General features: G+C 46.4%; 1 protein-coding gene across 6 annotated transcripts; it reads left to right on the top strand.

The window, feature by feature from the left end:
• Positions 1-2271: 2271 nt before the first annotated feature.
• On the top strand, positions 2272-6097 carry TMEM42 (transmembrane protein 42). Of its 6 annotated transcripts, none has more exons than XR_002735555.1 (4): positions 2286-2406; positions 2754-2923; positions 4617-4763; positions 5458-6097. XR_002735555.1 is itself a non-coding variant. In XM_023231692.3 (3 exons), exons 1-3 carry the CDS (start codon positions 2316-2318, stop codon positions 5610-5612), a joined length of 399 nt encoding a protein of 132 aa, XP_023087460.1. In that variant the 5' UTR covers positions 2272-2315; the 3' UTR covers positions 5613-6097. The 6 variants fall into 6 exon arrangements, 2 of the variants coding, with proteins under 2 accessions (XP_023087460.1, XP_023087459.1); XR_002735557.1 differs by having other exon boundaries at positions 2290-2406; positions 2749-2923; XR_002735556.1 differs by having other exon boundaries at positions 2310-2507.
• The last annotated feature ends 5551 nt before the right edge of the window (positions 6098-11648 follow it).

The raw sequence follows: 11648 nt of genomic DNA, 5'->3' as shown, positions 1-11648 counted from the left end.
AAGAGGCAGAAATCACTTCTCAGCAGTGTCTGAGGATGACATCACTTCAGCCCATCATCACCAGGGCTGGGGAACTGGAGATTAACAACGATATAGTCCCTGCCCTCAAGGAGCTTGCAGGCTAGCAGAGAGACAGACAACCAGAAGAACAACCATAGGACTGATATGAAGGTAGGGGAGTGGCAGAGATGGCTTTACAGAGGAGGTGGCTCTGAGATGCTTAACCTTTAGTGCTAGTAGAGGCATCATTTGTTCTAAGAAAATTTGCTTTACATTCTTTAATGCATGCAGAGTTGATCAATGCAACACCTCTTGATTTCCTCATAAGAGCTTTCAGAGGGTATCATCTTTGAGCAACTCTTTACTCAATGGAGTGGTGCAGTGAGACCTCTGAGCCTCAATTTCCTCATCTGCAAAATGGGACAGTTTGTACTATATCGGCGATACTGAAATTACCCGTGCTTTTTTTTTTTTTTTTTTTTTTTTAAGACAGTCTTACTCTGTCACCCAGGCTGGAAGGCAGTGATGCAATTTCGGCTCACGACAACCTCCACCTCCCGGGTTCAAGCAATTATCTGCCTCAGCTTCCCAAGTAGCTGGGATTATAGGTGCCTGCCACCATGCCCAGCTACTTTTTTTTTTTGTACTTTTTTTTTTTTTTTTGAGACCGAGTCTCACTCTGTGCCCAGGCTGGAGTGCAGTGGCCGGATCTCAGCTCACTGCAAGCTCCGCCTCCCGGGTTCACGCCATTCTCCTGCCTCAGCCTCCCGAGTAGCTGGGACTAGAGGCGCCCGCCACCTCACCCAGCTAGTTTTTTGTATTTTTTAGTAGAGACGGGGTTTCACCGTGTTAGCCAGGATGGTCTCGATCTCCTGACCTCGTGATCCGCCCGTCTCGGCCTCCCAAAGTGCTGGGATTACAGGCTTGAGCCACCGCGCCCGGCCTTTTTGTACTTTTAGTAGAGATGGAGTTTCACCATCTTGACCAGGCTGGTCTTCAACTCCTGACCTCATAATCACCCACCTCGGCCTCCCAAAGTGCTGGGATTACAGGCGTGAGCCACCGCGCTCGGCCTTATCCCTGCTTTTATTTGAGCCACAAAACCACCCTGTGAGAGAAGCAGCACAGTGTGGAAGGACTTCCATAAAAAGTTGCTAAACAGAAGATACAAAAAGAATGCTGCTCATCAGTATGTTCAACTGTGAAATCATTTTTGTTTAAAAAATGCATATACATTCTATAATTTTTAAAAACATTTTAACTATATATAACTAAATAGACATAGAAAGATGCTCTATTAACGTTGATTTTCCTGGAGAGTGGCAATAGCACTTTATACATTTCAACAACACTTTATTTTCAAGGAAATGTAGTTTTTAAATGGGAACATTTCATTTTTATTTTTGAGACGGAGTTCACTCTTGTTGCCCAGGCTGGAATGCAATGGCACGATCTGGGCTCACCACAACTACCACCTCCTGGGTTCAAGCGCTTCTCCTGCCTCAGCCTCCCGAGTAGTTGGGATCACAGGCATGCGCCACCACGCCTGGCTAATTTCGTATTTTTAGTAGAGACGGGGTTTCTCCATGTTGGTCAGGCTGGTCTCGAACTCCCAACCTCAGGTGATCCGCCTGCCTAGGCCTCCCAAAGCGCTGAAATTACAGGCGTGAGCCACCACGCCCAGCCGTAAACATTTTAAACATATGTAAGTGCAATAGGAGATTAGAAGTCATGTTGATTCTGCGTGGCTTGATTATGGATTACGATCTTCCTCTCATCGCGGATCCGCATTTTTTGGTTTTCTGTGATGCGCTTGTCCCCATATGGGGCTCTGGCATCTTTCTGGTCTAAAGGTACCCAGCGCCCTCTGCCGAAGAATCTCTCGGTAAGGCGTTCTCAGGCTGGAGGGTGGAGCGGAGGAGGCCTGGTAGAAGTGTATGGACTCGGTGGACCGAGGCGGGGCCCGTTCGGCATCTTTAATAAGTTTCACCGGGACCCGGTGGCCCCGGTGGCCGGGATGGAGACGGCTAAGCCGCGAGATGTTTACCTTCTACCACAGCGTCCACAGTACCCGGCTCGGCCTTAGGCCTCGGGTCCCGACAAACCTACTCCACATTAGGTCTGAGGCCGCCATAGCCCTGAGGCTCTGCCTCGCCCCCTGGCCTGCCCCCTCCCAGGCGCCCGGGAGCGATTCCCAAAGTGCCTGCGGGAGCGCCGCGTCACTGGAGCGCCGCGTCACGTGAGGCTGCCGTCCAATCGCGGCGCGCGCTCGGCCCTGCGAGGGGCGGGCGCCAGGCACAGTGGCAGCGGGCAACATGGCCGAGAGGCCGCGGCCTCCGGGCGGCGCCGTGTCTGCGACCGCCTACCCCGACACCCCTGCGGAATTCCCTCCGCACCTCCTGGCGGGTGCGATGCGGCGCCGCTTTTGGGGCGTATTCAACTGCCTGTGCGCCGGCGCGTTCGGGGCCCTGGCCGCCGCCTCCGCCAAGCTGGCCTTCGGCAGCGAGGTCGAGCCCGGGGCGCTGCTGCTGCTGCTGCTGCTGCGGGCGGGCGGGCGGGCTGGGCGGCGCTGGGCGGAGGAGGGGCGCTGCGGGGCCCGCGGGGCTCCTGGGGTGGGGCAGGGGTGGGCACAGGGCGCCGCCGCACCCTCGCGGGTCTGTCCGGCTGGGGCCCCTGGCCACGCACGGCGCTGCTCAGCTGGGGTGGGAGAGTGTATTTCGCCGCTAATCACGCCAAACCCTCGTCCAGTGTAGGCGGTAAGAGACGTCGGGGACTGAGGCCTCCTCCCTTACCAGGGACCTAAAACCTTTTCTCCGGTTGGGCTAGTTCGCTCTCAGGGAAGACCTACACCTCCTACATCCACCCTCTACCTCTCATTTTAAGTCCCTTGTGCCTGAACATTTCTCTCCACGTGACTCTTAAGGTGAGAAGCCTGTTGCCCATCCCTTTACTCCGTAATTAACGAGTGTTGTGACCAGATGACCTGTCTGCCCCACTACCAGGAAAATTGGGAGTTTGGGATACTGTAGGCATAAGCAGATACTGACAGAGACGTTCTGAATGTTTTCCTGACGCTGAGAACTCCCAAATTTGCCTCCTGGCGTCTGCAAAGGTGTATCTCTGCCTCTCCCGTCCCCTGTCGTAGACCAGCCTCTGCTTGCTAGAGGGGTTTCGTTGCATCTGCAGCCCAGGGTTAGCCTCTGACCTGGACAGTGGTCACTGATTGTTTAGGGTTAAGCTTATTTAGGGCTAATCCAGTAGGAGCTGCCATGCTTGAGGTTAGTATCCCATTGGGTGTAGTTCATAGGGTAAGTGGTCGAAAGTAAAATGAATAACTTTGTATGGGCCGTGAAGTTTGTTGTCATGAACCAGACCTTCATAACCCTTTAGGTAAGCAGGTTGCCACTGGCCCATATGCTGCTTTGTGTAAGACAAGGTTGTCCAACTCGCGACCCAACACAAATTTGTAAACTGAAAACATGAATTTTTTTGCGATTTTATTTTTACTGTTTTTAGCTCATCAGCTATCATTAGTGCTAGTGTATTATATGTGTGACCCAAGACAATTCTTCCAGTGTGGCCCAGGGAAGCCAAAAGACTGGACACTCTGGTGTAAGTTATAAGAAAGCACCTTTTTCTCAAGACACTGTGTGTTCAGCTGCTAAGAAATCACTACAAGTAATAAGTATGATACTTAGATTCCGCCCCCGCCCCCCGCACCCTCCCCTCCCCGTCTTGTCTCCAGGCAGGTTTCTAACTCACCACCAAGCAAGGGGGGCTGCATATCCTTTGTGTAGGAGGCTTCTAAAGATCCTCTCTTTTCTTGAGACTTTCTCCTTTAAAAAAGAAAGGAAATATCTACAAGTTCTCCAAGGAATGTCTGGGATCACTAAATAGTCTGAGGTGTTTCCCCCAGGCAGGGCTGTGTCCTAGTTAAGAGCATGGAGGTACACTGCCTGGTTGTGAAGCCTGGTGGCTCTCATCACTGTAGCACTTTAAGAAAGTTACTTAATACCCCTGGGTCTTTATCTGTAAAATGAGGTTAAGGAATAAATGAGAATGCTTAAACTCTTAGTACAGGGCCTAACACAGAATAAAAGCTCAAGAATGCGCAGAGGGGGTCAGCCTTGCTGGGCTGTAACTTGTATAGGATTTGGGAGTGGGAATACAGAGCAGACATCGCTAATTCGTGCTTTCCCTGATCTCAAGAAGTAAGAACTCCATCCCTGACTTAACTCATACTACCTACGGAGTAAGAACTACTTGGCCCTCTGGGACTGATCTTCAGGCACTGGTCATTGTAAGACCAATAAGGGGCTGGTGTTCAGTAGAAAATACTGACTTTGGATTGGCATTTTGCTTCTTCCCAAGATCGTATGGCCAGCAAGGTGGCCAAATGAGTGTCTTCTCTGAATTTGCTTTACTTGTAAGATGGGTCTGCTGCCCACTGAGGGTTAAATGAAGCCCTGTGCAGAAAAGCTCTGAGGCCCTCTGAGCTGTAGTGGGAGCTCAGTAGGAGCCTGGGTGCCAGCAGCCACAGCGCTGGGTGTGCTGTGAGGGGGTCTGCAGGTTGCTGCGCAGGGTGGATGTGGCTGCAGTGACACTTTCTCCTGCAGGTGAGCATGGGTTTATGCGTCTTAGGCATTATTGTGATGGCGAGCACCAATTCTCTGATGTGGACCTTCTTTAGCCGGGGCCTCAGTTTCTCCATGTCTTCAGCCATTGCATCTGTCACAGTGACTTTTTCAAATATCCTCAGCTCGGTGAGTAGCCTGAGGGTGTGGTGCTCTTATGCTAAATCTGGGTTCTGGGTGAGTTGTCTTTGGGTAACCCCTCCTTTCCCAGACAGGAGAAAGAACAGGAACTGAAGCAGAGGTTGGGCTGTGGCTTGACCCCTGGATGAGTGCTCTATTCATGAAGCAAATATAATTCTAATCATGGAGGAATTCTCAAGTTAGATATGAGTGAAGCCTGACAGTAAAAAGCCTACTTGCTTGCTGTGCCTCCAGGGTGGAGCCCTCATTCTGAAGTCACTGTGCATCCTAGCTGTTTCCTAGGGTTCTGTGCACTCAAGGCTCCATGAGATTTAGAGCATTGCGATTCCCAGAGACTTTTCTTCCCTATGTAATCTGAGGTTGACAAGATGGAGCTGAGCCTAGTCAATCTTGAATTGAGAGAAAAAAATACCAGGTACCAGCTGTGTCTACCTGCTGTCCTCTACTGGGTCTTTCTTGTGTACTTTGCTGAGGTCCAGTGCAGTGAGGGAGGTAGCCTCTCCATTCGTGCAGGTGAGATTGAATAGGGTGACTTGATAAAAGTGACAGCTAGGTTTCAAGCCCAAGGCTTCTGGCTCCAGACCTTTCCTCCTGGCACCCTTAGAAGAAAGTCAGTCCCAGGAGAGTGAGGTTGTGCCCACCCGCTGAAGTTGAGTCCCTCACAGTTGTCTTTGTCCCACAGGCCTTTCTGGGCTATGTGCTGTATGGAGAGTGCCAGGAGGTCTTGTGGTGGGGAGGAGTGTTCCTCATTCTCTGCGGACTCACCCTGATCCACAGGAAACTTCCACCCACCTGGAAGCCCCTTCCACACAAGCAGCAGTAGCACCACTTGGCTGAACGGACCAGCTGGAAAGATCACGATGGTGGCCCAGCCTTGGGATGGCTTGTGGGATTATGTCCTACGGCGACCCAGTTGTGCAGCCTTCTGACCATCAGCCAAGGGAAGCAGGCCTCTGACGGAGCAGGCTTGAGGGTGGACAACTCTGGCTCCTTAAGGAGAGGTGCAGCCGCAGCAATGTTCTACTGGAAGCGTTTTGATCATCTGTACAGTGCTTTGGATTCTTGCTCCCAGGCCCACCCCAGCGAGCCTTCACAGATGCTGGAGATCCTGGGGTTGGTCTGCTATGTGTATGGTACTTGAAACCACGCTGTAATTATCCTGTTGCCAAACAAAAGCCAGTCATGTAACTAGAAGCAGTGACTGGTGGGGCCTTCTGACAATTCCATGCTGATGTATCAGGCCATTTGTGTCATGCTTATGTATTATGGCAAGAAGAGGAAAACTGGGTGAATAAATACTTTTTTTTTGTAAGTTAAAACTAGCAGGTACGGTATCTTAATTCTTTCTTTCCCTTTGGAGTAAGAGGGAGCCAGAGTGAGCTGAAATCCCAGTGTAGAGGAGGCAGGAGAGTGAGGCAGGTACAGAAGCCTTGTGGCCTCGGTTGCTCTGACACCTGCTAGAGCTTGATCTTGTGGTTACTTCCTGAGGTCACACAGCCTAAGGCTCTTTGAACTGCACAGGGTCTGCTCATTCTCCTGGTGCTCTCAAGGAGAAAAGTTTGACCTCCCTTTGGAGACCTTGTTTTACTTACTAGGGAAAGAAAGTGGTTCAGAGGTTCCTCCCTTCCCTGCCACTCTGTTCTTCCAGCGTTTACCTTTAGGGCTCTTCTGTCATTTTCCTTTCTTTCTCAGATCCCCTTTTTTTTTTTTTTTGGAGACAGAGTCTCTCTCTGTCACCCAGGCTGGAGGGCAGTGGTGCAATCTCGGCTCACTGCAAGCTCCGCCTCCCGGGTTTGTGCCATTCTCCTGCCTCAGCCTCCTGAGTAGCTGGGACTACAGGCACCCACCACTACACCCAGCTAATTTTTTGTATTTTTAGTAGAGACGGGATTTCACCATGTTAGCCAGGCTGGTCTTGATCTCCTGACCTCGTGATCTGCCTGCCTCGACCTCCCAAAGTGCTGGGATTACAGGCGTGAGCCACTGCACCCAGCCTCCTTGTTCTTTTTGTATCTTAGACCGTGTGAATGTAATTCTTAGTTCCAAGTGGGCTGTGTGCTGCCTGCACACTTTCCCAGCACAGAGCTTCAAGCCTGGCACTTACCTGCTTCACTTCTCCCCTGGGGTGTCTGAGGGCCCTCTCAGCTCTCCTGAGTCTGATCTCTGGCCCCAAGTCTTCATACATTTCCTGCAGTTGAGAGGGACCTGATGGCCAGGAGGCTAGGAGAGCGAAGGGTCTTGTCCAGACCCTTCTTGCTGGTGTAGCGCCTTCATTGCTGTCTTCCTTTACTGTGGTCAGCACAATTGACAGAATGAGCTTACTAAAACCATTCCATAGCCCCTTGTGATGTGGATCTGGTCCTAGCCCACCACTCCAACAAGAGTTCTCTTCCTCGATGACTTCTTAGTACCCGTCTCCCTCACGCTATCCCCACCATGCTGAATCCCCCCAGACATCTACATGTCAGCCATTCTCAAATCCACCGTGTCCAGTCTTGCCTGCATGTTTTGTACTTGCTCTTTCCCTTGCCTTGGGTTCCTTTCACCTTCACCTCTTGCTGGCAAACTCCTACCCTTCAAAACCCTTGAGCTCCCATGGGGGCTAGGGCAAAGTTGTAATTCACAGAATGTTAATCATTTATCTCCACTTTGACACATTCCCTCCCAGGCATCCCGTGATGGAGCTACTCTTGTTCCCGTATTAGAGGTGAGGAAACTAACGCTTGGGAAAGTGGAATAATTTGCCTGACATCACACAGTTGAGGAGTGCCAGAACCACAATGTCAGCCCAATCTGACAGGGCTCAGCTCATTCCCTACATCTGTCCTGCTTCCCGCACCAACACCTTAAAGCCCAGAAAGGCCCTGCAGTAAGGGACCTGTTCCATACTGTGACTCAACATGCCCAAACCTCAGAACCCTTTGGTCACCAGCCACCTACCTTTTCTTAGGGGCCCTAGTGTTGATATCCCTGATCTAGTCTGACCCCATCTTTCTACCAGTGAAGAAGCTGAAGGATATTCAAGGCTCTCCAGGGTGTGTTCACCATGTGGGTCAGACACGCAAGCCAAGGCCAGACCTGAAGACTGCTGACAGCTGGTGGTCGGCCTCGCTGGGCAGTTAGTGAAAAGGGCAGAAAGAAGTCCATCTTGGAGCAAGCATTGTCCTGAGAGGACCTGGCCTGCCATCCAGACACTTGCTGAATGCATAGAGATGGTTGGTGTTGATGTGGAACCCTATCACTCAATTCAACAAATATGCCTGTATTTGTACAAGATGTACAAGATGTATTTGTAGATGTACATTTGTACAAGATGTAAGATGTTTTTCTAAAAGGAAGATCAGTCATTCTTCAAAAAGCAGATACACCTCTCTAGTCATCTAAAAAGTTGAGGAAATTTTCACTATATTTATTTTCCTCATTTTAGAGGTTTATTCTCTTGATAAGAATAAACTATATCAATACTATATCATTATTTGTCTTTTTGGTGTGCATCTTGGATGATGGATTGAACTTTGCTTGGAGCTGGCAATTTGACATCCAGGTTCAAAGGCCTCATAGGACATTCCTTTTCTTTAATTTTATTTTTTAACGTACTCTTCTTAAAAGTGTGCAATTCAGTAGTATTTTAGTAGAATCACAAGGTTTTCGACCATTACCGCTAGCTAATTCCAGAACCTCTTTATCACTCCAAAAGAAATTCTCATACCCATTTTCTATTCCACCCTCCCCCAGGCCCGTGGGAATCAAGGATCCACTTTCAGTCTATAGATTTGCCTGTTCTGCACAGTTCATATAAATGGATTATACAACATCAATATATGGCCTTTTGGGTCTTTTTTCACTTAGCATAGTGTTTTCAAGGCTCATTCATGTTGTAGCATGAATCAGTTATTCATTCCTTTTTATGACAATAATACTCCATTGTGTGTATCTACCACATTATCCATTCATCATTTGATAGACATTTGGATTGTTTCCCTTTTCTGGCTATTAGAATAATGCTGCTTTGAACAATTGTGTACATGTTTTTGTGTGAACATGTTTTTAATTCTACTGGGTATGTACCTAGGAATGGAATTGCTGACATAACTATGACATATGATAACTATATTTAATTTTTTTAGGAACTTCCAGACTGTTTCCAGGGCAGTTGCACCGTTTTACATTGTAACCATCAGAGTATGAGTGTTCCAGTTTCTTCACATCCTTGCCAACACTGTTATTGTCCTGCCAGTCTAGTGGTATCTCGTGGTTTTGATTTCCATTTCAAAATGACTAACGGTGTCAAGCATCTTTTCTGTGCTTGTTGGTCATTTGTATATTCTTAAATGGAATTTCTTTGGAGAAATTCTATTTAAAGCATTTACCCATTTTAAAACTAGATTATATTTTTGTTAATGAGTTATAAAGGTTCTTTTGGTATTCTGGATAGAAGTTACTTTTCAGGTATATGATTTGCAAATATTTTCTCCCATTCTATGGGTTGTCTTTATTTTCTCAGTAATGTCTCTTGAAGAGCACAATTTTTTTATTTTGATGAAATTCAATTTGTCTATTTTTCCTTTATGTTTGGTTTTTCATTTGATGCATATCAAAAAATCCATTACCAGATCAGAATGTGACAGGGGCCAGATAATGCAGGGTCTGTTGCAGACCATTGAAAGGACTTTGACATTTACTCTGAGGATGCAGAAGAGAGCTAATCTGACTGATACTCTGAAGGTATCACTCTTGTACTGAGAACACACTGTGGAAGGCTAGAGCAGAAGCAGGAAGACCTTTTAAGGGACCACTGCAGCCATCCAAATGAGAGGAGAGGGAGGCTCTGGTAGTAGTGAAAGTGACAAGAAGTAATGGACTAAATAATGCATTTTAAAGGCAGAGCCAACAGGATTTGCTGATGCCTTGGATGTGGGTGTGAGAGAAAGAGAGGTCAATAATGAATCCATAGTTTTGGCCTGAGCAGCTTGAAGAATGAAGATGTCAATAGTGGAGTGAAGAAGACTGGAAGAGGAGCCTGATTGAGCAGGAATATCAAGAGCTCAGTTTTGAACCTGTTAATTATGATCCCTGTAATAATATATCCAGGTGAAAGTGTTGAGTAGGCAGTAACCAGTGGGACATAGGGCTCAGAAGCTCAAGGAGATGTCTGGGAGTCATCAGCATAGTGATGGTATTTGAAGCCATGAGACTAGATGACATCTTCTAGAGAGAAGATGTCCAAGGACTGAACTGGGCACTCCAATGTTTAGAAGTCTGGGAGATGTGAAAGAACCAGCAAGGTAGGTAAGAGGAAATAGCCAGTGAGGTCATTTGCAAGAGTGGTGTCCTGGAATCATCTCCAGAAAAAGGCAGTGATCACCCAGGCTAAAGCTGCTGAAGAGTCAAGTAAATTGAAGATTGAGAAATGGCTTTGGATTAGCAAAGAGATAACATTGATAAGAGCAACTTTGAGGAGTGACAGGGCAAGAGCCTTACTGGATTAGATTTAAGAAGGAATAGTGATCATCTCTATGCAGTAAAAGCATTTGACAAAGTGTAACTTCCTTTCATGAGAAAAATGATCAATAACTAGGAATAGAAGGAAATTTCCTTAACATGATAAAGGCTATATATGAAAAACCCACACCTAACATTATAGTCAATGGTAAAAGACTGAAAGCTTTTCCCCCAAGATTAGGAACAAGACAAGGATGCCTATTTTCGCGACTTCTATTCAAGATGATACTAGAAGTCCTAGCCAGAGCAGTTAGGCAAGAGAAAGAAATAAAGGATATTCAGATTGGAAAGGAAGAAGTAAAATTACCACTGTTCACAAATTATATGATCTTATATGTAGAAAACCCTAAAGATTCCGAAAAACTGCTAGGAGTTAATAAACACAGCAAAGTTGCAGGATACAAAATCAACACACAAAAACCGATTGCATTTCTGTACACTAACAACAATCTGGAAAGGAAATTAAGAAAACAATTCCATTTAGAATGCATCAAAAAGAACAAAATACTTAGAAATAAATTTAACCAAGGAGGTGAAAGACTTGTGCACCAAAAACCACAAAACTTTGCTTCAAGAAATTAAGGAAGTCATAAGTAGAGTTTTTGTGTTTGTGGACTGGAAGACTTAATATCGTTAAGATGACAGTACTACCCAAAGCGATCTACAGATTCACCGCAATCCCTATCAAAACCCCAATGATGTTTTTTGCTGAAATAGACCTATTCTAAAATTCTTATGGACTCTCAAGGGATCCCAAATAGTCAAAACAATCTTGAGAAAAAAGAACAAAGTTGGAGGACTCATACTTTCTGACTTCAAAATTGTTACAAAGCTATATATTTTAAAAATGTGGTACTGGCATAAAGAAATACATAAGGACCAAAGGGATATATAGAGAGCCCACAAAAAAGCGCTTTGACAGGGTGCCAAGGCAATTTAATGGGGAGAAAACAGTCCTTTTGACAAATGGTAATGAGAAAATTGTATATCCATATGCAAAATAATAGAAGTTGGACCCTTACCTTACATGATATACAAAAGGTAACTAAAAATAGATAAAAGACCTAAACGTAAAAGCTAAAACAATAAAACTCTTAGAAGAAAATAGGAGAATGTCTTCAAGAATTATATTTGACAATGATTTATTGATTGTGATACTGAAAATATAAGCAACAAAAGAGAAAATAAATTGGGCCTTATAGCAATTAACTTTTGTGCATCAAAGGACACCATCAAGAGAGTGACCAGACAACTCAAACAGAATGGGAGATATTTGTAAATCATGTATCTGATAAGGGATTAATATCCAGAATATATAAAGAACTTCTACAATTCAGTGTCAACCCAAAACCTAATTTAGAAACAGGGAAA

Source organism: Piliocolobus tephrosceles, chromosome 2 (assembly GCF_002776525.5).
Source record: "Piliocolobus tephrosceles isolate RC106 chromosome 2, ASM277652v3, whole genome shotgun sequence".
In the NCBI taxonomy this organism is placed as follows: domain Eukaryota; kingdom Metazoa; phylum Chordata; class Mammalia; order Primates; family Cercopithecidae; genus Piliocolobus; species Piliocolobus tephrosceles.
Note: the sequence above shows the minus strand (reverse complement) of the source record. Positions and strands in the feature narration are given on the sequence as shown.